Below are 26,074 nucleotides of genomic sequence, written 5' to 3'. Positions count from 1 at the left end.
AAATGAGAGAAACCGGTGCTCAGAGAGAGTTAAAATGTGCAAATTGTTGCAGATTGTTACGATTTGTTAAGCAGTTGTGGAATTTTAATCACTACCATTCCAAATGCAAAGAATTCTCTCTCCACTGCATTCCCTTGGGTTGATTATTGTATGGTAAACATTGAGATATTTTTTGAAAGTACTAGTTTTCAGCTCTGAAAGTTGTGAATCCAGCAATATGGCGTCATTTTCTTCGATTTTAATCGAACATAACCGAGGCGTTTAGTCAGCCAGCAACTGATAGTTAAAAGTTACAGAAAAAAAACTTTCTCAGCTTTATCCTAGTTTTATGCCAGCAGAGTCATTGTAGGGTTTCAACATTTTCCAGTACTCTCAACGGACTCTCTCTTCAGCAAGTTTTGTCGGAGTTTTATCACGGCTTCGTCAGACGTTTCCGTCATAACCAACACAAATACTCCCTCCGAATATAAACTCTCTCTTCAATAAACTTTATCGGAGTTTTATCACTGCCAAATCTTAGCTTCGTTTTTTGTTTCTCTCAGAAGGAAACAAAATCACTCCATTAGTCATGTTGGAAATGTCTCTCGATTTTATGATGTCTTACAACATCCGATGCTTACATAACACAGGCAACAAAGTTTCGAAGCAAACCAAAAGTATGTCTGTTGTGGTATGAGCCTACTTGGTTGAATGATTCAACTAAATCAAAGCAATCGAAAGATTCCTTTTAATTCAACCACGTTCAACCGTGGTTGAATTAAAAGGAATCTTTCGATTGCTTTGATTCAGTCAAAAGTATGTGTTTAATTGTAGCTTTAACAGAGCTCTCATAACTGTCATTTATGATTATTAGAACTTTCAGCACTTTTTTAGAAAAAAAAAACACCTTAAATAAGATATTTCAAGCATTAACTAGTTTTTTCACAAAACAATCATAAAACTGTGGTACATTGAAAAACCCACCAAAAAACAATAATTAATTTCCTTATAGCCAAATGGATACGGTACTTTGCTATTGGCATGCCCCTTAATCTTACATGAAAAACTCAATACACTGGGTTATTTTTTCAAACGATTGTTTTGTACGTTAAAAAAAAAGAAATCGTTTAAAAAACCGTGCAAAATTTATCGCTTAAGGTGTCCAGCTTAGAGTGTTAACTGATAACTTCCAACGTGGTTGACCATTCTAAGGTGATCTGAGTGAAATCGGAAAGATCAAAGATTTGTCCATGATTCTGTCGAAAAGCTACGTTTGAGCTAATTGACCATCCAGGAACAGTTTGGAAGAAAGAGGGAATGTCTAGCACCTGTTTTTGAAATGATCGAAAATTTCGAGAAAATCGTTTTAAAAAATCGTTCAAAATAAATCCGAGTAAAAAAAGGTCGTTCAAAAAAAAACCTTTGTAGCAATTGATTTGACAATCGAATGTGTTTATAATCTTGAAAACGGAATTTGAACAGCAAATAACAACCAAATTTGTACAATTTTGTTTAGTGGTAATCAGGATATATGACATAGAATTGAAGAATATATCCAATTACATTTCTATTCTATTCATTCGAATAGCCATTGTAAAATTATGTGTTTATACCGAAAAAAATTGTATTATTTTAATTTGTATCTTTTTACCAGTTCGATAGAAAGCTTTTTTCACGGGATTTTAATTGACAGTCCAATCATTCATCCCGGTCAAGATAGATAAAACAGCTGATTTGCCTTCTCGATCAGGAGAGAAAAACAAAATTATCTATATATGAACTCCTGTTTGAAACTCCATTTAAAGGGTGTCCCACATCAAATTGCATCACTTTGCAAACGCTGTAGAAAATTTTGGATTAAAAATTTGCACAAAGAAAGCTAAAAGTGTGTAGTTTACAATGTATTTTTTATTTTTTGAAAATTTGAAGAAAAACGTTCGGAACGTTCTAAATAACCTGTAGTCGTGCTGCAACTGTGAGTTTTGTGATTAAACGTTACTCCAAAGCTCTGAGAATCAACAGAAGAGATACCGAGTCCGGATGATTTTTTATTAGTAGTTAGAACCTACAAGCGAGTGTGAACAGTTTCAAGCAGAATCGCTATACTTTGCTCAGGAAACTACAGAGCAGCTCCATACAAAGTTTTGAACAAACCTGTTTTCCATTTTTATTTTTTGCATTTCTTATGATATTTTATAAGATTAATGTTAAAATTTGACATAGATATAATTTAACTTCATCAATACGTGGCCTGGCTTCGACCAGACCTAACTGAACGCCATTCGAAAAATTTAAAACAGCAGATTTTGAAACTCATGTTATCCAAATGCAAAACGAAATAATGAAAATAATTTAATGGAATGTATTGGTTGCATTATTATCTACTTATTCTACTTGATAAGTTTGTCAAATTTTGTATACAGTTGAAAACATTTGCATATTAGATTTAAGAAACTCGAAAAATTGCTAATGGCGTTCAGTTCGGTCTGGTCGAACCTCGGCCACCTAGAACATTTGAAAGTGATTTTAGCAAACTTTTGGATCAAAAACACAATTTGCAAAAAAACGGCTCGAACTGAAGAATTACTGGACCGACTTTAAACACAAATACCATTTTGGATCCGTTTTAATAGCTACTTTGTTGTTATCATGTTTGTTGTTATTCTGCTGTTATTATTTGCATTCTTTGGTCAGTTGAAAGTTCAAAATAAGCTGTAAAGTGGTCTTCTGCACCATTTCGACATATTTTTATTCGTTCCACTATTCAAAGGATGCCCTGGAGTGATATGAAGCCTAAAAAGTCACATTGGTATAGAACTAAAATCAAGTAAAAATACCAAAAAACCACAAATGGTTTATAGATTATTGTCTAAAAGTTTGAAAAAATCGATCAACTAGGTTGTTTTTTACAGCTTTTTACTGTGATACAATTTAATGTGGGAAACCTTTTATAGGCTTTCAAACATAGCGAACAGTTTTCAGATATTTAAACTCAAGTAACACTTAGTTATTGATGATTATAAACATAAAAAACAAACATTGTTTTTGAATCAGTTCATTATTCTTGAGGTAAATCATGTTTAAGATTTGGGTTAGATGTTTTGGTTTCAGAGATAACGTTTTGAAAGAAATTTTATTAAAAAAATCAAAAGACGCCCCATAATAATTTCAGGCAACACTGGAGATAATTTCCAATATAGGTCGATTCACGCACTGTCTGGCCTCACTGGTTTTGACATTTCGCGATTTCTGTTTTGATTCCTTCACTGAACCCAAATCCACTCTTAAAATACACATGATTTTTCACTTAAAAACAAGGATCCAGTGATTTTGTTCCATTCAAGTGCGACATATACATTTCACTTGGCAGTCACTTAAATTTCAAGTGAATTCATCCACATTCACTGCAGTCGTCACTTGAATTTGAAGTGAAAAAAAATATTCACTTCCCCATCACTTGAATTCCAAGTGAATGTCGGGTCGGTTGTGTTTATTTTCAGAGTTCAAAATGGTAAATTTTAAAGAGTAGCGTTTAAAGCTTATGCTGGATTTGGATTTTCCCAATTCTTTACTAGGCGATTTTGGCGGTAGTTGTTGTTAAACGTGATGTGAGGATAAGTTATTTAAAGGTGTTATCATGCATCAGCTTGTGGGTTGAACTGGACAGATTTTCTGGTTTGCAGCAGGGAAGATTTAGAAGTCGCACTATCCGCAGTAATCGATCTGCCTTGGGATTACGATGGAATTTTTCAATCAATAAATTTATGGTGAAAGCGTAATGTAAGTATTTGAAATCGAAGTGGTGTTCTATAAATGTTCTTTTTTTATTTAAAAAAATGCGTGAGATAATTAACTAGAAACTTACTTAGAAACTCAGATAAATTTCACTCAAATTTCCTAGTTTAATTCACTTGACCGGTCACTTAAGTGAATTCACTTGACCCATCACTTAAAATTCAAATGAAATTACGTATGGCGAGAATTCACTACAGATGTCACTTATTTTTTAAGTGAAAATTATTTTGGGTGTTATTTTCCAATTCTACACGCTGATGAAGCAAAGCAAACATCTGAGTCCTCATTCAATTCTCATTCACACGTTTTTAGTAATAGTTCTCATCACAATTTTTGGATAGAACAAAATTTAAAAAGAAAATTAGTTGTTAAGAAATTAGATGTTTTTAGTATCAAATAACGAAATATCAATCATTTTGTTTGTTAATCAAGCTGAAAACAGAAACATTGGAATAAATGGATTTAAACTTAAAAGTTAAACTATCCGACGTAATTTGTATTCCTCAAAAATATCATATTGTTAAAGATTTAGCATAGTTCAGCCTTATCTTTCAGTATACGTTTACGTAGAATTTTGCAGTATTGGATTCTTCTGTCCTTAAATAGCGGTGACGTACAAGTATGTGCATTTGTTTACAGCTTCCGGTCAAAAACACAAAAAACTTCCGGACAATCGATTCGGCACATTCGAATTCTTTTGAAGTATCCACATTTGGACATTCGATGAGACTTTTTGTTTCAAGTAGAAGCGCTGCCTCAGAATATTCAATGCAAAGGGGAATTTGTCCAGAAGAAATTTATTGAAAAAGGGGGTTTTAAAACATGTTGAAACATTTTAATAAATACACCTTTGAAAAATTTTTAGGAATTTTCAATTTCTGTTCATTCACGTAGAGATAACTGTTAAGAAATTGGAAAATGTGCTAAATTAAGTTCACAAAATGGGACTTGATATTTTGCTATCCTTAAACTGAGTTTTGAGTTAAATTTCTTGACCGTGCAGTTACACGAAAATTTTCGCTGCACCCTATTTCTCGTTCATAAAATTTTGTAAACAGGACGTGCGAACTGTCACCACAAAAAGGAGCTACGTCATCGTGAATCGGCCCACACCCTTAGAAATCCTACACAAAAGAAGCCAAAACAACCCGTAAGTGCAGGAAGCCACTGGTATGTAAAAAATTAAAAATGATAGTACAAAAAAGTATGTAGAAAGGCTGTACGTACCAGTATGTAGAAAGTACGCAAAAGAACGTAGAACTCTGTGAACTGAAAAGTATGTGAAAATCACATTAAGTAGGAAAAACCAAAATTCTTATTCGGAATTATGCAGCAGGGATATTTTCTTTCAAATATACTAAATTTTGGTTTGAGTATGATAATTTATTGTCCGTTGGAATCCTACTGAAGGTTAAATAGTAATTTGATTTCATCATATCCGGCCACTGTTTGTTTTTGCAAACTGTCTCCGATTCATCCAAGAAGTCCGTTTTTTTGGAGATTGAATTGACCATATCATGATTGAAACCACTTGGCCACACCAGAATATCGATTTGAGCTGCTTGAGCTGGTATCTTCGAGATTCAATTTCTGGGACAGGGTGTGATTCAACAGTCGACTGGCTGTTGAAGTTGGAAATCCCATTAAAGCAAAAAATGGCTAACAAAATTCTTTCCAAAAAATAAAAAAAAAATATTACCCTTGCTTTTTAATTTACTTGGTTGCGGCCGCAACTATGGTGGAATCGTCTGATGATGACGCTTCTGGACCCAGAGAAAACCTAAAATTATGGAGATGAATTGAAAAAAAAACTTATAAAAAAATGTTACCAAACTTACCGAGAAAAGCGGGAAAATTTCGATGTTTTTGCAGATTCACAGGCAGTTCTGCAAAAATTGTTGCTTACGCTCAAATAGGATGTTAATAACAGACTGACTCCCTGGTGGTGCGAGTGAGAGAAAAACGCCGTCATCTACAAATTTACTGAAATTTCAGTTCTTTCTACAGAATGAGTTCTACAAAACTGAAAGAACTGACAAAGTATGTAATTTCTGTAACTCACTTCTACGTAGAAATTGTCGAACTTCAAAGTATGTACTTTTTACATAATCAATATGAACAATTTTCTAAGCGTGCATTCAAGACCTTCGCTTATTCAGCAACTTTGTTGAAGACCGCAATACGTTTTGACTTTGGTTTAAAAGATATTAGAGCCTTCGCTTTAAGTTTTCTATGCCATATTTTGCTTCGAAATTGCTATACTCTACAGAACAGCAGACATAAATAAAAATAAACCTTCTCTAATTATTTAAATAAAATTCTAATAAATTGAGAAGATACAATTATTTGTTGATTATTTGTCCAGTTTGGATAAATATATTCAAATTTCTGAGAAATGGTCTTTCTGAAGAAAACAATCTTCGAAATGGTTCATTGTGGTGAAAAAATATCCGATATGGTTCATTTTGGTAAAAAATTTCTGAGTTATGGTTCGTCAGGGGGGGGAAATCTTGAAAATTTTTCTTTCTGGCGATAGAAATTCTGGGGATTTTTCTTTCTGGAGAACTTTTTTTCGGGGAGATGGAGTACAACCCAAATCTTTACATATTAAATAAAATCCGGTAGTTCCGGTAAACTGTATATTCCGGTAAATGAAATTCCCGTTAATAGTACAGTTCGCTAAATGATAGTCTGGTAAATGATACTTCCCGTAAATGAAATTCCGGTAAACAGTATACAACGATTTCTAACATTCTACAACATGTTCATCTTTGCGACTCCAAACCTGATTGTTCCAACTTGTTTCTTCCACAGATTGACACGTGTAGTGTTTTGAAGCCGACTCTGTAGCTGCCGCAAGGATTAATTGAGACTGAAGAAAAAAGTGTTGCATAAAAGTGTTTTGTGCTATAACGTTCTACCGTAAAAGTGTACAAAACTCTACGGTACGGATATTTCAATATCCAAGCCACAAAAAAGCCATCATGTTTGTGTAGTGTGTATGTTTCCAACCGATCGGGAGACAAAGGAAGTTTTTCGTGGTGCCAGCGCAGAGTGAAGGGATTGTTGTTTGTGGAGCAATTTGCGCGAGGTGTTTACGGGTAGGCCATTTGGCTCTAAAGTGCTTGGGGTGGGCAAGGAAGAACAGTGAGTGAGAGGGTCTGAAATCAAGAAACCGGATTTAGGATTCACTGAGAGCTACAACAGTAGCGATGGATTCGTCGGTCGCTTGGTTCCAAGAGGAGCAAGAAGGACCAGCCAAGCGTGTGTGGATGGGCATTTGGGAAACTATGGCTGAGCTGGACCCTCCGCTGACAGCTCCGGTTGAGAATCAGAAACCGCAACGGGCTGGAACAGAAAAACCGAACCGTGTGCCGGCAAGTGGTTTGGAAAATCGTCTAATAGTGGCCGCCACTGGACCGAACGATGAACATCACCACCATCACGGAAACGCGCTGAGCGAAAGCAACGGAAACAATACCAACAACGGAAACGGAAATGGTAATAACGGAAATAACACCCCTACTGGCCCTGGTGGCACTGTTCTAGTCAACAACAATAACAACAACAGCGAAAAGAACTACAACCCGACCAGGAAAAAAGCCGGCAGCACCGTGGACAACAAAGCTAGTACTTACAACATGAATAAGCAGCACATGCGGTTAATCGGAATCCACGGGGGGTGTCCTTGGCGCCCACCCAGCTTCAAGTACGACCGAGGAATTCTGGGGTAAGTTTTTTTTTTCACTCTTCTACTGTTTGTGCCTTTGTAAATATAATCTTATCTCATAAAATACCTACTTGAAAAAAAAGAGTGCACACAGTCAAAACATGAAAACGCCTTCGTCTTGTTATAAATTTGGACATAAACCAAAAAATAAGACGTAATTTTTTCGACAGTACGCGTTAGAGCTTTCTGTCTGACTTTTTCTCTCTCTCTCTCTCTCTTCGTTGAATGGCGATGATAAGAGGGGTCCGGCTGGGGCACAACATTGTTAAATAGCGGTCCGATATACAGCGCCAGGCCGCCCCGGTGCTCAATGGCGTTGCACAGTAATAACTTTCTGCAGCGCATCCTCTTGCAGTTGAATTGATGGACGAGTCGAGTGAAAGGTGCCCCGGGTTTGATATTGGGTGTCGCGGTTGAGTTGAGGTGCAAAGCCACAACTGTTCACCGCGCTTTGAGAGACATTTGTGTACATGTGCAATTGCACTTGAATAGCATTTTGCTACGCGTGACAAAAGAAGCTGATTACGCGAGCTGCCTAGCGAGTTGATTTACACAGGTCATAACGTGACGACGGTGTGTTGTTGTTTTTCTTTTCGATCCCTAGAATACGTACGAGATGACTTAATGGGCAATACAACGGACAATGATTCAAAACACATCGAAACAAATGCTTTGAAAACAGTTATTGAATGGAAAATTCACTGACAAACAAACGAGGTGTCGTGATCTGATTGAATCCATTAATGGTTTGACCAATGTGATCTTTCAGATTACCGATTACTAACTTACGATATAAACCTCTTATAGAATTTGGACCAACTAAAAATACCAACTCTGATTTTTCATAGAGTTCATAAGTATAAATTCGGAAATCTTGATCATTCTAATGCAAAATACATTGAACATGATGGTGAGACATGTCATCTGATTAGAGTAACGTTATCCCGAACGTTTGCCGTTCCATTTTTCGAAACTCTGCTCAATTTTGTCAATAAATAACATCACAATCTCATAATTAAGGTGTGTGAGTGAATGATTAAATGTTTGTTATAAAACATCAGTTGTACAAACAGCTCGGTTTTGTCTATTCAGATGGCCTTCCTATCGTCATCCTCCAAGGGGCTTTAAATGTCGAAATAGGTTCATTATTGTGTTCGAAGCGTGTGTTTATCGCAGTATACATATTTAATAAAAATGTTGCAAATTCAGCGTTAAGTTCTATGATTTTTTTTATACTTATATATAAAAGTTAATGAAATGTGTTTAAGGCCAATCGACTATTCTATGGAAGTTGGACTGACAATCGATTCATGTTGCGTCTTCAAGAACTACTTTCTATGTAGATGTTTCCAATCATGACACAATATAAAGAGATTAAAGAAAACTCGCCAATTTGATGGGCTGCCTTTTTCCATTCGAGTTCAGTGGATATTCACACGAACTGAATTGGAATTGGAAAAATGTCTCAAATTTATCAAGAAAAATTATTGTTCTATCATGATATGCAGTGTTGGAAATACATCTACAACTGTTTTCACACTTTCATCAAATCAATAAATATACATAAACATATACACATTCGACAACTGCAACTTATCGAAATCACTTAACTAACTTCTCTTAGGTTATACTCAACTGTTTATAACAAATGCTTTATTATCGATTAGAATCCATCATTTTGAAGCCCCAGACACCAAATGATGATCATCTTAGCTTTTGAGGAATGTTCATTACTTAGCTTCTGGAACCAGTGAAATATCATGAAAAGGTATTTTTAGCTATTTTAGTGTATTTTTTCGATTAGCTAAGTTTACTTTGTGCTATTTTTAGATGAAATACTCTGAAATTGTTTAACTTTATTGGTTATTTATATTATTTTTGTACGAGAGCACCCTTTTAAAAGGTCATCTATACATTATTAAATCATCTATTAATGTCAAAACTTGTTTAGTTCAATGTGATAGGTGATGAAAATCGCCTGAACATTGTTTGAGTTGATATTTACTAATGTTTTGGCTGAGAGCTCACTTTGATAAATAAAATAAAAAATCCAAAATAACAGTAGTTTTTCGATTTTATCACTGTTCGATTTTTAAATTCTCGCTAAATTCACGCTCGATATGATCACGATTATTGTTTCGTTTTTATCACGTTGTTTTTGGAAATTATTCAGAAATCATTTGCCATTTTTCAATTTATATTTCAAGTTTCGCCAAATTCACGGTTTTGCCATTATCACGGTAATTCACCGCGTGATAAAATCAAAAAACTACTTGCATTAGATCAAAATACACTTATTTTCTTGTTTCAATTCTTGTTTGGCATTGAAAAATAACTGTTCGGGATTTAACAAAACATATGATCAGGATTTTCAATGAATTGTCCAAAAATTGATTTTTAGTATCCAGAAAAATACTGACCCGTGACACATTTTTTTTTCTATCAAGGCACTTGATTAAAGTTCAAATACGTCAAACGATGTATTAGAGTAAATTTTTAAGGTTTCTCTTTGCAGATAAAAAAAGCACAAAAAAAAACAAAAAATAAATAAAATTACAATAATACGATCATTTTATTGTAAAATAAGAATAATTAATTTTTGTATTTGGAAATACACGTTCAATTGCAGCTTTAAATTCAAATCAACGCAAAAAAACAGTGATTTATTTAGTTATTTTAAACCATTCGAATTCCAGTGAATTCAGTAAATAATTTTCATGTTGCGCAAAATGCATAAAATATCTTTATTTTTAGTTAAAGAAACCATAATCATTTTATCAACGTTCATATTTCGAATTAAGGGTTTAAGAAAACAATTTTTTTTTAGTTAAGAATTATTTAATATTTATTCAAATTCATTTGAATTTAAAGTTGTTGTATCCATTTTAAATAGTTTGCTTATGAAGGATGCTGAAATTTAGTTTAGGTGAAATAATGCATTGATTCAGGGTTGCTAGCAAACCGGGAAAACCGGGAAAAACTTTGGAATTTCATCACGTCACCGGGAAACCGGGAAAATACCGGGAATTTCAGCACCTCCCCGGGAAAATTGACATGTTTGATATTTTCTCATAAACGCTTATTCTCGTTCATAAGTAAACAAACGAAGTGAGTTATCTTATTTTTTCGCTCTCCGCAAGCAAATAATTTGGCAGCGTGAGACGTTTTTAAGCAGAGTTACACCTCTTTTCCACCAGAAAAAGATATTGGTTTTCGAATGTTGTTGTTGTGTATTTCATTTGAATTGACCTGAAGAACGAAGCATTACATTGCAAGTGTTAAGTTTTTAATCCATTCTACGTTAAGTTGTTGCTTGTAGTTTCCGAAATCTAAGGTCTTAACCTTGATTAAAAATAATATCTTTCACTCAAACAATTAAAGCTCAGCCCTGTCTTATACACGATTTCTATATTTTCAAGGATCTTTAGTTCAAATGACTATTACTTAAGTTATTCATTGTTTTGTATTTAAAAACATTTATTTCAAAAACATGTCTTTGGATTTGTACAAAAAAAAAATTACCTGAATTTAGAAAATAATCCCAAAAATGAAAGAAAGTTGCATTTTATGAATCACAAAAAACCGTAAAGAGGCAAAAGTACAAACTGCAAATGGGGCAAAAATACAAATGATATACAGAATCCAAAGTTTTAACTTTTTTTTAAATGCACTGAAAACATCAGCGCTTATACTTGAATCTACAAGAACCTGCTCGCGCAAAAAATTGCTCAAATACGATGAGAACTGGACTTCGTAAACCAAACGAATATAAACAATTAGTGGAGAACTCCGAATTCGCTCAGGTTGTTTGCCTATGTATAGGATTTGTATCAGAAATGGACACAGAAGCTGCTGCTGTAGGCAAAAATTGATATAAAATAGTTTTCCTCTTGACTTCATGCAGAATTGTGGAATTCTAATGATCGTACGTTTACCCCACATCATTCGAACTGTTGCCCAAGAGGGGGATAAAAGTACGTTTCGATAGTAGTTAGGCATCTCGACTACTGCTATCATATGCGTCAATCGATTATCTTCGTAATTTTTTAGAAGAGAGATAAAAGTCTAAAGAATCAAATGTTGCTCTTGGTTTTTTGGAAAAAATCAACTGCGAAATTGTCTAAAAATGGGATAGCACCTAGGTCATACTTTTACCCCACCATACTCTACCTTTTTTCTAGAACTCTTAAAAAATTCTAGAAAATTATATCGGCTTAAAATACTACTACATTATACTTTCAAGATCAATTAAACCGGACTTATTTTTTCAATCAAAATCATGAAAATATGTCAATTAGAATTATTAGAAATTCGAAGCCCTTCATATTGATTTTTTTTTTTATTTACCTTGATTTTATTTCAAAAACGAGTATAATAAATATCGGGGAAATCAGCATTTATAACCGGGAGAAAACCTGGGAAAAACCGGGAAAAACTTTGGAATTTCAAAACAAAAAATCGCTAGCAACCCTGTTGATTTCATTCAAGTTTGAGGTTACTCTGAAAGCAACAGTCAACGAAGCCAAGTTCTAGCTTTTTTTTTAAGAAAAAGAGAGATACTTCAGGCCCTTTTAGCCAAAGGGGTAAAAGTGCATCGAAAGTGTTTTCGAGAAAACGCACTTTAAACACTGACCACACTGACATGACACTTAGAACAAAAATTCAACCATTTTCTGTCTAATTTTTTGTTGTCAGATTTTGCAGGTTCGCAATACCGACGGCAGGTGGCGACTGAAAAATTTAACATAAAATGCCCAGTAAGAAAAATGGTCCTGTTTAGCCCGATTTTATCGTAGAAATTGCGTGTTTTATTTTTAAAGTTGGGTGGCATTTCCCAACTGGGATAGCATTTCTTCTAATCGATCGATGCGCACTCTGGAATCGACATTGCGTACTGTTGGAAAAATTATTCAGAAAACGAGTGTCCAGTCAGTATGGTCAGTGCTTTAAAGTTAGATTTGCTCGTTTCCATTTTTTTTTCGAATTTTTTTCGTTTGACTAAAAAGGTATCCACAAAAAATTCTTCGTTTAAAATCCCAACAAAAAATTGTTGGGTACAATCAATACAATCTCATTGTACAGTTTTGAGAAGCGCCCCCTATCTCGATATTTTAAAGCTCACCGACCCCTAGGAGTATTTTATAACAACTTTGTATTAAAATACAACAACAATTGTTAATTCTGGACTCTCCACCGCCCTCTTGAAGGTTCTTAACGCCCCTTTGGGGGTTGTAGGGACCACTTTGAAAATCACTGCTTTAAATGACCCAACAACGACGCCGGCCAAGTCCGTGTAGTCGATAAAGGGCAGAGAACTGCAGCACATGTGATGATTTGTTTTGCGGAGACCAGCTGTACGTCATTCATCCACAACGTAGAATGTTAGGGGGAAAGGAGATGTGGCATGGAAACAGGGTTGACAATGACTTTTTAAATAAAAAATAAAAAAAATGGTTTTTTCAATTAATTTGATTTTTTTTTATTTAAATCGGATTTTTTTAATCTAAATAGGATTTGTTCTATGAAGAGCATTCGAGGGAAATATTTTAGCATCCGAGGGTTCTTCCATCATGTGAAAAAGCTGAGTTGTTTAAAACCCTTCGTTTCATAAAGTAACAAATTTGCAACAATTAATGTATGGAAAAAGTGAAAAATCGTATTTTATTTTAATTCTTTTTCTTGATGTACACATCATTTGCAAATGTTTGAAATGATTTTTAACGAAAAATAAAAAATCATGAAATGAAGGGTTAACTTAGCTTTATAAAGGCTGTATAAGAGTAACACTCATGAATCATTCATGATTTTTAACATTCATCAATATACTACTTTTCATATTATCGACATTCACCAAACACTTTTTTATAGACGGACTACGAGTTGGTATTTAGCACTCAACCAGCCTTCTTCTGCTCTTGGTTAAGAGAAATTGAAAAATAAAAAATAAAAAAAACTAATTCATAACTTTTCAAAACGTTGAGCGTCGAAATTCAAGCAAAAACATGAACAATCAGACAATTTTATTTAAAAAAAATGACTTCAGTTTGCTTGACAAAAATTGACAAAAATGTACTGAACAGACTTGAGCTGACATTGTTAACTCTTCGTTTCATAAAGCAACAAATTTGCAACAATTTATGTATCAAAAAAGTGAAAAATCGTATTTTATTTAAATTTTTTTTCTTCATGTACACATCATTTCCAACTGTTTAAAATTATTTTTAAGGGGAATTAAAAAATGAAACGGATGGTTAAGGTTATTTGATTGAAACGTCAACTTGCCAAGTTTTCATTCAAAATATCTTCATTGAATTAAATTTGAGTAATATTTATGAAGTATGTCCACGTATCCAAACCCCTACCTTATTCTACGTGGACTAGCATTCGGCATCCTCGTCAATCACAACTTGCGGAATATCCACAAGGAGCAAGAAAAAAAAATCAATTCTCAATTCCCGAAGGAATGAATAAGCCTTCGATGCTTAAAAACGTGGAAAAATGAAAAAAAAACCATTCCATAATCACTAAGTTTCAGGTATTTTATTTACTGAGAAACTTTGATTTAAAACACTAATAAAAAACAAGTGATTAAAATCAAATCCACCCTTCATGGAAATTACTTTGATAAATGATGTTACCACTAAAAACTTATCTTTTCAATCTCCCAAAATGTTTAAGTTTCCTATTGAAACTCCTTCATAGTTCCTTATCTTCATAAATTCAGCTTTTTACTGATACTGACTTATTGATAATGTCTTCAACATTACATGTTCTTGCAAATAAAAATTAAAAGGATAATTCATGTTAAGACTCGTAAACTCAAACTGTAAGTTAGTTAAGAACGTCTTTCGGGCAGGCATAATTGAAGGCATAATAATCGGGCATAAATCGGGCAGGCATAATCTATTTTTTTTATCAGAACTAAAAACTTTTGATGTTTTAGGTTTTTTTTTTCAAATTTGATCAAATCAAAATATATTCCAATATTATTTTCAAATCTGAGCACGCAAACATTATCAAAGGAGTAAGTTAGTGAAAACAAAAATTTTGAAACTATTTTCTTTTCGCAAATTCCTTTTGATTTTAACCCTTCAAAGCTGTTCTCAAAAAGAATCGTTTGGTTCCCGTAGGAGCAAATGTTGATCGAATTTGAACAATGAATCTAATATTGTGTAGGTAATTTATTCTCGTTTCTAAACATTTCAAAATAGTTCAACTTTTTAAAATGGTTCCGAATGAAAGAAGTCCCAAAAACAATTTTATTTCATAATTGCTTATAATGTCTGACAGCTTTGCGCCATTTTTAAGTGTTTTTGGAATCATCAAGAATACCTACATCTATCCGACAATTTTTAAATATGAGAGGGTCCGATGTAAATTTTGACCTCTTTTCTGGATCTTCGGGAATAAATCCTACTTAAAAAAAGACATTCAATTTTGGCTTTTCTCAATTTGAGTTTTGAAAATCGGTTTCAAAACTCAAATTTTAGTTTTCTTTCATTAATTTGATTAACATTTTCATAGAACACACTTGAGCTCTAAAAAATTGCCGTTCTTCAGTTTACTGGAATGATGATTAAGATGCTTTGAATCTACACTTCGGGTCATATTGACCTGAACAGATTTAGAAGGTTAATAAACATTATTTTGTTGTTTTTTTTTTTGTCGGTTCGGTTCGGTATCTCACAAATTAATCAGTCAGCTTTCCTTGATTCCTTTCTTTAATGGTCATTTCCTACCTGATTTCAAATATTGATTATCTAAGTGTTAAAATTGATGCTATAGAAAATTGTTGGAATATTTTTCCAACGCTGAAATTTAAAATTTTGTTAAAAATGACAACTTTCTGTTTAATTCTTTAAAAAAAACTGATATTGAAATTTAAACTTAATTCAAAATCTTTCCTTAATGTTGAATGTTTTCCGGAAAATCTTTTCTTTAACTAAACACTTGAAATAAACAGTCCAAATCTTATCAAATATGTAAACGAATTGTTGTAAAAAAAGTTATTCCGGTAACCGATAATAAAGTTAGGATTTTTTTATTATTATTTTCCACCTAAATGAAATGAAATGACTAGGCCATTGACTAAGCTATTCTCAAATAAAATTCATGATGCCCGAAACGTAAGGCGGAAACATTCTTTCCGCGTTATAGGGGGTAATTTGCGGCGTTACGATTTGTGGCTTACGGAGGAAGGGAGTCACAAAAAGTGCATATGCTGCCTAACTCCTATAATTCTGGAAATTTTCAAAGGTTCCTTATGATAATTAACTTTGTAGCAATAGGCAAAACAAATATTTAAAAAATCTTATCTTGCTGTGAATTCCTTTTAAAAATTTGTAAATTTGATTCCATCTGACAACAATTCATAGTCCAAGGGCGCTTGAAATATTTAGAAATGAAAACAATAATTGTAGACAACTTGGGTTAAAATTTTGTGTCTTTCAATTCGTTTCATTAATACGACGACAAACGAAGTTCATTGTTCCGATGACGGAATAGCCCAAAAATTGGTATTCGGTTTCAGATAACAACAAAATTGCTTATCAAACGATCGATGTGTTGTGATGCACTGGTCCTACTCCAATCTAGACGGGCTTGCACAGCGTGTATCGACACGATGCGAGAAACCAGTTTCGGATGGGGTAAAACTATTCCCGAACCACACATCCAGCCATCAATGGGAGTCTCGTTCATTGAGCGATAAAAAAAAACACTTCAATGGAACGCTATCACACCTTATTAGCCTATTCGACGATAGGCAAAAAAACAACAACACAAGGAAAAAAACAACTGCGTGTCATTCTTCTCCTCACACATATTCATGATGGCTATTACGTATTCACCGATTCACGTGCTCGGTGCTACACTAGAAAACAGGTGGTCACACTATCACGCATGAGTGACCCGTCTCAAGTATGACGACGATTATGATTGTTAAAATAAGTGGCGGAACGTATTCAGTTTGATTATTCAAAAGGTACTAAACTTTGTCAGGTCTAGTGAACTGACGATACTATCAAACGGTATTATCATGAAGGTTAAACTTTGGATGAATATATTTGGAAACTTATACGTCTCTTTGGAAATCTTCGTTCAGAGATAAAAACCATACTTTAACACCCCCCGTATCGTTTAAAGGGACAACTTCAAAAACGCGTTTTTCTCTTATCAAAATGTAAAGAGGCACACACACAATTCAGCAGTGCTTTTATATAGAATCAATCATTTCAAACATGTCACGGTCGTTGGCTTCAAAGAAGTTTCTGATGGTTTTGAATCGTTTTCTCAAAACCGACCTTCAACGCCGTCCATAAAATTATTTTAAAAAATACCTAAAGAACTATACAGCTGTGCAATTTTGTAAGTCACCAGTATAGTTAGAGCATAAGTAGTGCTCTACACCTATAGCCAACTTCTACGATTACCGGGCACGACATATTCGTCATCGGTACGGTTTCAAGCTCATAAACAACAACATCAGCAGAAAAAAAAACCCGGTGGTATTTTTCCGCACCACGATGTACCTACGATTGCTATAACATGATTGTAGGTACTAATTAGATATGGAAGAAAAATAGAAATACCATTGCTGCCGCCGCCGCTTGTTTACGTCGCTTGCTAACTAGCCGGCGTAATCGACGATGGCACATTTGGAATTCCTTCTCAGTTTGTATTGTGTGTGCAGTAATGCCCGGGAGAGAAATGAGCCTTTGACGTATTTATGAGCATATCGTGGCAATAAATTTTGTTAGTTTCATATTGAATTAAGTTGCTGCAAAAAATATCTTTTCGTAGAGTTGATTTTGAACATCTTAAAAAAGGCACTTTGAAGTACCTACAGCGAAAAGGTTACTGTTTGGGTTACACACTGGATTGTATTGATTCCATAGAAGTTCTTTTCTTGTCTACCGAGCTATAAATGTCAATCAATGTGTAAAAAAAAATCGTTTCACTTGAAACACGAAGAAGTCTTAGAAGAGTTGTCGAAGAAAACTGATGGAAATAAAAAAAAATCCGACGATTTTTCTACTTTATTAATACCTCCACAGAAATTATTATTTTTAACTTAAACACTGATATAATATTCCTGTCATATGAACTAGCCAAGGTCCGGCGAAATAGACCCGAGACATTATAGCAAAATAGTGTAGGGAAACAGAGGGTGGGGGTATTGGAGGCAAGGGAAGGTTCCTATTATGGGTTGAGACCCCTCCCTCTCTCATAAAGGGGAGGGGGGGAGGAGCCTCCCAAACAAAAGACTATTTTTTGCATAACTCGAGAACCAATCATGCAAATGGTTACAAATTTGGCATGTGATGGTATTTGGAAACGGGGAATATTTCTATGAATATGAGGTATCCCTCCCTCCACTCAGTGGGGTGATAGGAAGGGGGGAGGCGGGCCACCTTACAATTTTTCATATAACTCGAAAACTAATCAAGATATTGGAACCAAATTTGGCATGGGAGGGTATTTGGATACGAAAACTATTTCTAAGATTATTTGAGACCCCTTCCTTTTTCCAGTAGGGAGATACGAAGGGGGGAAGGGCCTCTTATATTTTTTTACATAACTCAAAAACTAATTAATCAAATAGAATTAAATTTGGCATGGGTGGGTATTTGGGAACGTTACATGTTCTAATGATTGTTTGAGACCCCTTCCTTCTTCCTTCTTCCAACGGGAAGAAAGGAAAGAGGGAGGAGAGTTTCATACAATTTTTACTGCATAACTCGAGAACTACAACAGCAAATCGAACCAAATTTTGCATGGAACGATATTTCGATACGAGAAATTTGCCTATGTGAAACAATTCCTTTCTTGCAGTAGGAGGATAGAATTGGGAATATTGGAAGAGAAAAGAAAAGCTTATATTCAACTTTTTTTTTACAAAATCCTAGAAGTAGACAAAACTTTACATGGAAAAGCATTTTGGTATGATTCTATGATTATCTGACACAACATCCTCCTTTCAGTGAGTAGATACATAGAAGGAGTGAGGTTAACCCAATATAATTTTGTTAGCATAAGTTCTCTATTTATGCCAACAAAGCAAACAAATTGAAACAAATTTGGCATGGAAAGGTATTTGGTTACGCGATATGTTTCTACGATTGTTATAGACTCTTACGCTTTACAGCAGTGGTTTTCAAAACGGTCCCTACCGCCCTTTGGGGGCGGTGAGCTCAATTTAAAAATTTGGGGGGCGTTGGAAGGGCTCAGGGGGGCGATGAGGTCGTAATTCACAATTTCATAAATCACTGAACAACGTAGATTTGAAATAACAACGAGTAGGTATGGTGCCATTTGCCACGGAGAGACTTTAAACTTCTTCGGTTATCACTAACATTGGCGGAATTCAGTTATTAGAATCTTATTTAAGACCCGCCTAAGCTGCCTCACTTTGAAATGGACTCAAATTCAGATAACAAGAAATAATATTATTTTTTATGTTATTTCACCGGCATGGCAGTAATTAATTTGTATTCAATAATGTAAATTAGTCGTGAATATAGATTTTTTTAACCAAAATTCAAAATTTGATTAGATAGATATGAAAAATATGATTTGATATCAGAACAAACTAATCAATCAGTTTAAGTATTTTTCCAGGAAACTTTACATAGAGTTAAGTGTTTACTGGAGATTTGAAGCAAAATGAGGCCCTTGAAGTTAGGTTGCCAGACATTTTTTGAAACGTATCTGGGCCGAAAAATCTGGGCAATTTCAAATAAAACATGGTAAAATCCGGGCATTTGATTTTAAAATTGACGACCAAAATCCGGGAAAAATCCGGGTAAATTTTATAAAAACCCAGTCATCACTCAACAAAAATCAAGAAAAAAAGCGGAAAAAATTTGGAATGGAATTATTTTATAAAACTTTATCAACCAATGGAACTATATTGATATGAAGACTTACGAAAAAAAAGGATATGATTATTAAAGACCGCGGACCTCTTTTCACCAGGGCCTAATGGGAAGGACAGGGAGCTCTCTTATCAGTTTTTTAGCATAAATAGATCCAGAAAATATCAAGCAAAAGGGAATATATTTTACAAGGTAGGTCGTTTGCGTACGAATAATTTAAGACCCTCCTTTTTTGGGGCGAAATCGGGAAAAAGAAGTAGATTTTTTTCATTTTTTATTTGGCATAACTCGAAAACTCTAATAAAACAAATGGAGGCAAATGTGGCATGTGACATTTTTAGATACTTGAAATATTTCTATGGTATAGTTCGTGATCCGCTCTGGTAAAGGAAAGGGCAAATGTGGGGAATTTATATCCGTTCAATAATCAAATAACTTATTAAGCTTGAAGAAACAGATAAAAATTATCACATCTTCAACACAAATTTATAGATCAAGAATCAGAAAATTAGTTTAAGTCATCTTTGTATGGCAAATCGAAACTCCAGCTGCAGCTCTCATTTTCTAGCGGTTGATTTTGAATTATGTTATAATTTGATTTAAAATAATGCCAACAAAACAATAAAAATTTGAATAATATCATTTGTTTTGAAAGGTGTAGCAAAGCACACCGGGTCAGCTAGTCCCATATAAATTTGGGCCAGTCTAAGTGTTAAAACGTGAAAATCTAAAAGAGGCGTAAGACGTGAGAAGTGAACATGATACGGTAGTCATACGTAAAAAGAGAGTCGTGAGGGATAAAATGTGAGGCATGAGACACAAGACGTGGTACGTGAGATTTACGACATGAAACATGAAAAGTAACGCGTGCGACCAGTCTCACGTCTTACTTCTCGCATCTCACTTCTCATCTCTCATGTCCCGTGTCTCACGTACCAGTTCTCATGTTTCACGTTTTACTTATCATCTCTCATTTTTTAAGTCTTACTTCTTTCTTATCGCGTATCATTTCTCAGTTCTCATACCTTCCGACTCAATTCTAACTTCACACGTCTCCTTTCCACTACTCTCGTCTTACGTCTCACTTTTCACAAAGTCATTAGACCATTAATTTTACAAATTGTTATAGTTTATTTCTTACTTAATTTCATACAACCAACTGTTTTACTCGTTGGAAACGGTTTCCATTTTATAACAAGTTGAATATATTAACATGACAAATTTAATTCTAAATCAGCTGATTGAAATTAGCAAAAAATAATTAAAAAAAACAAACAAAATAAAATTGTAGATTTCCCTTCAAATGGAATTGGAATGGAATCGTTACCAAAATCGAAACGCTGACAATGACTGTTCGATCTTTATTTATTTCTTCAAAAGCAATAAAAAATAGGCAAAAATTGACAATAGTCGATGGGCTTACTTAATCAACATTAAGCCGGGGTCGTTAATATTTATTATCCGAATATTTTGAATCAGTTAAATGATGACCAATAATGTCTGGAAAAATCCAGGAGAACTGATTATTTTTATTGTTAATGCAGAAAAATCTTGTTCGCTGTCAGATATTCGGCCCTGTACGTCGGGCAGTCAACGCCGGACCTTTACGTTAGATAGGTAGGTTGTATCGAAATTTTTAAATCGTATCGTAAAACAGTGAAATTTCATGTGTCTTGAATCTTGAGAGCAGTTTTCAAATAAAAAAGTTTGGAATAATATTTACTTACATTTTAAACATAGTTTGAGAATTTTCAAAGCAAACAATTTATCATCCATTGAGAAGTGTCATAAAAATACTAGAATTGACATCTGAAAAACTAAACTGTAGTTTTCGAAAAATTAAATAATCAATAAAAAGTTGAACAGTTTATCAATCAAATATTGTCGTCAAATTTGATTTCCTATTTTATTTTTTATTTTTGAAAATGTATGTACCACCTCTTCATTTTTGTCGTATATGCGTGATAGTTATTAGATTTAATGATGTTAAAATATTTTCTGTTTTTTGTTTCTCTTTTTTATTGTTGTCATATATTGAATCAGGAAGTTCAAAGGTTACTAGTAGGTATCGAATAAAAAATATAATCAAATGATAATTCTAATACTTATAGAAAAAAAATGTATGAGGCCCTTTAGTCAAAATAGAAGTGAATATGAGTTACGGGATGAATTATTCTGTTCTTTTCCATTTTATTTAACAGTATCTACTTCATAAACCTTAACACAATGTGAACATGAATAGCAACGAGTTCTTACATATGTTCAAACGATTCGTTACGAACAAATCTTTTCTTAGTTTAGTAAAAAATTAGGTGAATAAGTTTGCATTATTTAGGTAAAAACAAATAAGAAGAAATGAGGTTCAGCTTGCGTTTCACATAAACAATATGTTGAAATGAGTAATCAACGCAGGTTTCAGTGGTGGAATAGAGTTATCTTTATTCGTGTTTCGTCATAACTACTCAATTTATTAGCGATTGCTATTGTCGCGCTCTCCACTTATCATATTCCCTAACAACCGGGAAAGTACTCATTTCTCAATGATTACTTTGATACTCTTACCCAGAATATCTGGCAACACTGTTGTATTATCACAAACCCAATTTGAGTATTCTCACTTAACCGTGTGATGATGTAAACATTTGTACCGTGTTTTATCATCATCACCTGTCATCAGCAGCAATCATTGATCTATTCTTCTCGATTGCGAATTGAACATAGCAAGAGGACCAAAACAAACAATGTTTTGGTTCTGCTCGTGGCAGCAGAAGTTTGCTGCTGTGCCGGAGGAAACCGTAAGTTTCAACACAATATAAGTGCACGAATTTTGGGTTTACTCTAATATCGCAACACAGTCAAATGTGTCTCCAGATCATATCCCTTTACCCACTTTCCCAAACAAAATTATTTTCTAGGATGCAGAGGTGATTCGGTCCTAAAGCGCAAATTATTTCTTTCATTCCTTTCTCTTTTTTCATACCCATTTATTGACTACTAGGACGTGGCCGGCGCCGTTATTGATGTTTAAAGAGAGATCATCAGTTTTGGGCATAGTGAATGTGCAACAAATCCCAGGTTTCATAATTTTGACCTTTGAACACAATTAAAGGCCTCGGTTAATCACGGAGTAGCAACCATTGGCGATGTGGAATTAATTCTACTGAACCACGCCTGCGCCTATGGAGTTCGAAATGCGTTAAAAGTAAAGTTGTATGATAAGAAAATGGTTTAATTCCATATAAACAACTAATTCTTGTTAAGATGAATTAAAGTTTATCACCGGTACTTTTTATACGGGTTTTTTTTTTTTTTATTGACTTTTTTCGGTGAGTGAAACAACTTTTTTAAATTTTACGTAACGTTTCGGGTTACTTTTCTTCACCCATCATCAGACGTCTAAAAATATTTACTTTTATTAAAAACTTTAAACTTTTAAAATTAAATTACATTTATCAAAATTACAATACTTCACATCACTTACAAAAAATAAAGCAGCACAATTTTATTCTGTTCGGCTGCTTGTCGGTTTGTTTACTGTCTCTCCTCTCAGTTTGGCTATGAGACCGTTGTAGGTAGCTAGTTTTCCTACTTCGGTTTGTTGATTCGATGTTCGCTCCTTTCCTCTTACTTGGATGTGTAGGGTTTCGGCAGCTTCTCTGGTTTCCCGAACTCTCAAATTCCGCTCGAGTACTCCTGGTTTCTTGAAGTCGAAACAGTGTTGCGCTTCTATTGCGTGTTGCGCTAATCCCGATTTTGGTTCGTTTTTTGCGATTAATTTTTCATGTTCCTGTAATCTTTTTCCAAGCATTCTACCTGTTTGGCCAATGTACACTAGGTCTTGGCAGTCCTTGCATGGTATGGAATAGACCACATTTCGTTGTTCTTCTTTTGGAATAGGGTCTTTCATTTTAGTGAAAACTTCGTGTTTAATTTTCTCTTTCGGTTTTGTGGCTAGTGTCATATCATGTTTCAAAAGAAAAGTAACCCGAAACGTTACGTAAAATTTAAAAAAGTTGTTTCACTCACCGAAAAAAGTCAATAAGAAAAACCCGTATTAATTCTTGTTAAATCTTGAAATTCATTATGAAGCAGTTTCGGGTTCCATAGTTTAGGGTGGATGTGGTGAGTAGTCCATCAAGCTAAGCTATTTCAAAGCTTTCAAATATTACGGAAAAAAATTATAATTGGATTTATAGTAGTGATTAAATAGAGAGTTAAAGAAGATATTCCAGTGAAACAATTCGTTCTTGTTGTATAAAAAAAGAGGCACAAAGTTTATTCTTGATCGTAAAACATTCAAGACGTTTTGATATACTTGGTTTATAGAGGCATCTTGTACTTCAATAACATTGTAAAATCATCGTATTATTGAAATCAATAACGAATCTCTAGAAATTTATGGGGCTTGAAAAATATATGGGACATTTTGTAATGTCTCAATTGAGGATTACTCTTCCGACAACCATTGACTGACTGTACCTTGAGGAATGCGAACGAGGCTGTAGCGTAGCTGGTGGTCACTGCGAATTTTTTCGGTGAATGACGTCGATGCAAATTGACTGAACCTGCTGGCAGTTGAGCCGTCACTCATTTGGTCAGCGGGAGGCACAACACGACGACGGATTATGGTTATGTGATGTGTTGACCGACCATTTAGTTGGCTGGCGGAGTTGAATGGCGATGCAAAGTCACCCAGTTTTTCTTCCCAAAGCTACTGTTGATGGGTGAACCCCCTCAATTAAAACCATTTCATTCGAGAGACCATTCCGTTCCGTCCGGTGGAGTAATTTTATAGGTCGCAACTTTATCCGGTGCAAGTTGCATGAGGATTGTTCATTTTGAAGTTTTGGTATAAATTGACATGTGAAAAGAGGAAGCTGGCAACACTGTAGAATCTCCCAAAGTATTTTATATCGAAAATTTCATTCCAATGAACAAGTTTGCTTAAGATTGTAATCAGTTTGGACCTGAGAGAAAATAAGTTATGGAGGCTGGGTCATTCGGCTGAAAGTCATAAGGCCGATGGACGTTAGGCCGAATGGTCATCAGGTTTAAAGATCATTAGGCCGAATGGACGATAGGCGGATTGTTACTAAGACCGAATTGATGTCAGGCCGAATAATCGTTTTGCCGAATGGGTGCTAGACACAATGATCATCAGGTCGAAGTAATGCTAGGCCTAATGGTCGTTAGGTCGAACGAATGACATATTTGGCGCTTGTCTGCATGTTAGATCGAATTGTTGTTAGTACAAATGGACGTTAGTCCGAATGATCCTTAGGCCGAATGGTTATTAAGCCGACCATTCGGCCTAACGAACTTTCGGCCTAACGAACTTTTGGCCTAACGAACTTTCGACCTATCGTCCGTTCGGCCAAGTGCAGCCTAACATGCAGACATGCGATAAATATGTCTTATAGGCCTACCATCCGTTCGGCCTGGCATCCATTCGGCCTAGTATCTATTCGGCCTTACGACCATTAGGCCTGATGACCATTTAGCCTAATGACCATTTGGCCTAACGGCAATTTGGCATAGCATGCATTCGGCCTTATACCCATTCGGCCTTACGTCTATTCAGCCTAACATCCATTCGGCCCAATAACCTTAGGGCAAATGTCCCATTCGGCCTATTGTCTTATTCGGTCGCACATCCTTCGTTCTAACATCTTTCGCCTGACGGCCTTCGGACGAATGCCGGGCCCCTAATTAATCAAAGGTCAAATTATGTAAAATAAGTTCGAATGGTGTAAAATGATTCACCCCCTGAGTCATTCGTGTCACCTTAAATCTGATAAATCAGTCAATAAGTTCAGTATCAAACTAACATTACAGCAGCTATTTTTGCCATTTTGAAAGCAAACTCAAACGGAGAGCAAACCTGTTTTGACTCGAACCGCCAACAAACGACCAGGAACTGCAAACCCGCAGCCGGTTTGTTCTTGAGATTTGCTACATTTAATCGAGAAGGAAACACACGAAAAAAAACGTCATCTGTGTTGGATAACCTTGAAGCAAAAAAAAAAAGTGTAAGAGACCGGAACGAACCAAACGGCCGGGAAACTCGGGAACGAAGTATTATTTTTTGCAGGTTTCTTTTGCTCAGGCAGCGTACAGACATAATCCGGGATACAGGAATCGTAAAAAATCAATTTAAACTTTTAGAGCAATTTCTGGCTGAAGCTTAAAAGAAACTTTCAATTTCAATGCTGCTTTCGATGTTTTTATTTAAAAAAAACTGGTTTGCTCTTGATAAGAATTGTTGATTCGTTCTCTTCGTAGATGCTTTATCCGTGAAATTCGAAATGTGACCTTTGAATAATTTCACCATTGGAATCAAAGCCCTTGAATCATTAACAAAAGTGCACGGCGAGATCCGGTTTGGGGAAACCCACATGTTAATGCGCGACATCCACATCCCACCAATGGCGGATCTCTGTGACCATCTTTGCGAGAGGCAGCAGCAAAAAAACGCACATTTCAAGCTCCCCCCATTTTTTTTGTGTCTCGTGTTGAATGGACATTTTGATTTTTTTTTGTACCCTGATGCGCGACCCAGATTCAAGCCCGTCAGATAGGTACAGGAGGAACCCATCATCAGCAACAGCAGTTTTGCGTATGCGGAATTTAGTGTGCTTTTTTTTCTGGTGTTCAACCACATGCTGTTGGGACGAATTTGTTTTGTTGCAAGTGC

At 34.9% G+C, this 26,074-nt stretch overlaps 1 protein-coding gene across 4 annotated transcripts in view; it reads left to right on the top strand.

Annotated features, from left to right (window-relative positions):
• Positions 1-26,074, top strand: part of LOC129758514 (non-canonical poly(A) RNA polymerase protein Trf4-1-like) — a 50,336-nt gene that overhangs the window by 12,284 nt on the left and 11,978 nt on the right. For all 4 annotated transcript variants that reach the window (XM_055756025.1, XM_055756026.1, XM_055756027.1 and 1 more), the window contains exon 2: positions 6,589-7,504. In XM_055756025.1, the coding sequence (XP_055612000.1) occupies positions 6,987-7,504 (518 nt within the window). In that variant the 5' untranslated portion in view covers positions 6,589-6,986. The remainder of the gene's footprint in view (positions 1-6,588; positions 7,505-26,074) is intronic.

The sequence above is a fragment of the Uranotaenia lowii genome, chromosome 3 (assembly GCF_029784155.1).
Source record: "Uranotaenia lowii strain MFRU-FL chromosome 3, ASM2978415v1, whole genome shotgun sequence".
NCBI classification, from domain to species: domain Eukaryota; kingdom Metazoa; phylum Arthropoda; class Insecta; order Diptera; family Culicidae; genus Uranotaenia; species Uranotaenia lowii.
This window is presented reverse-complemented; position numbering and strand designations above follow the sequence as displayed.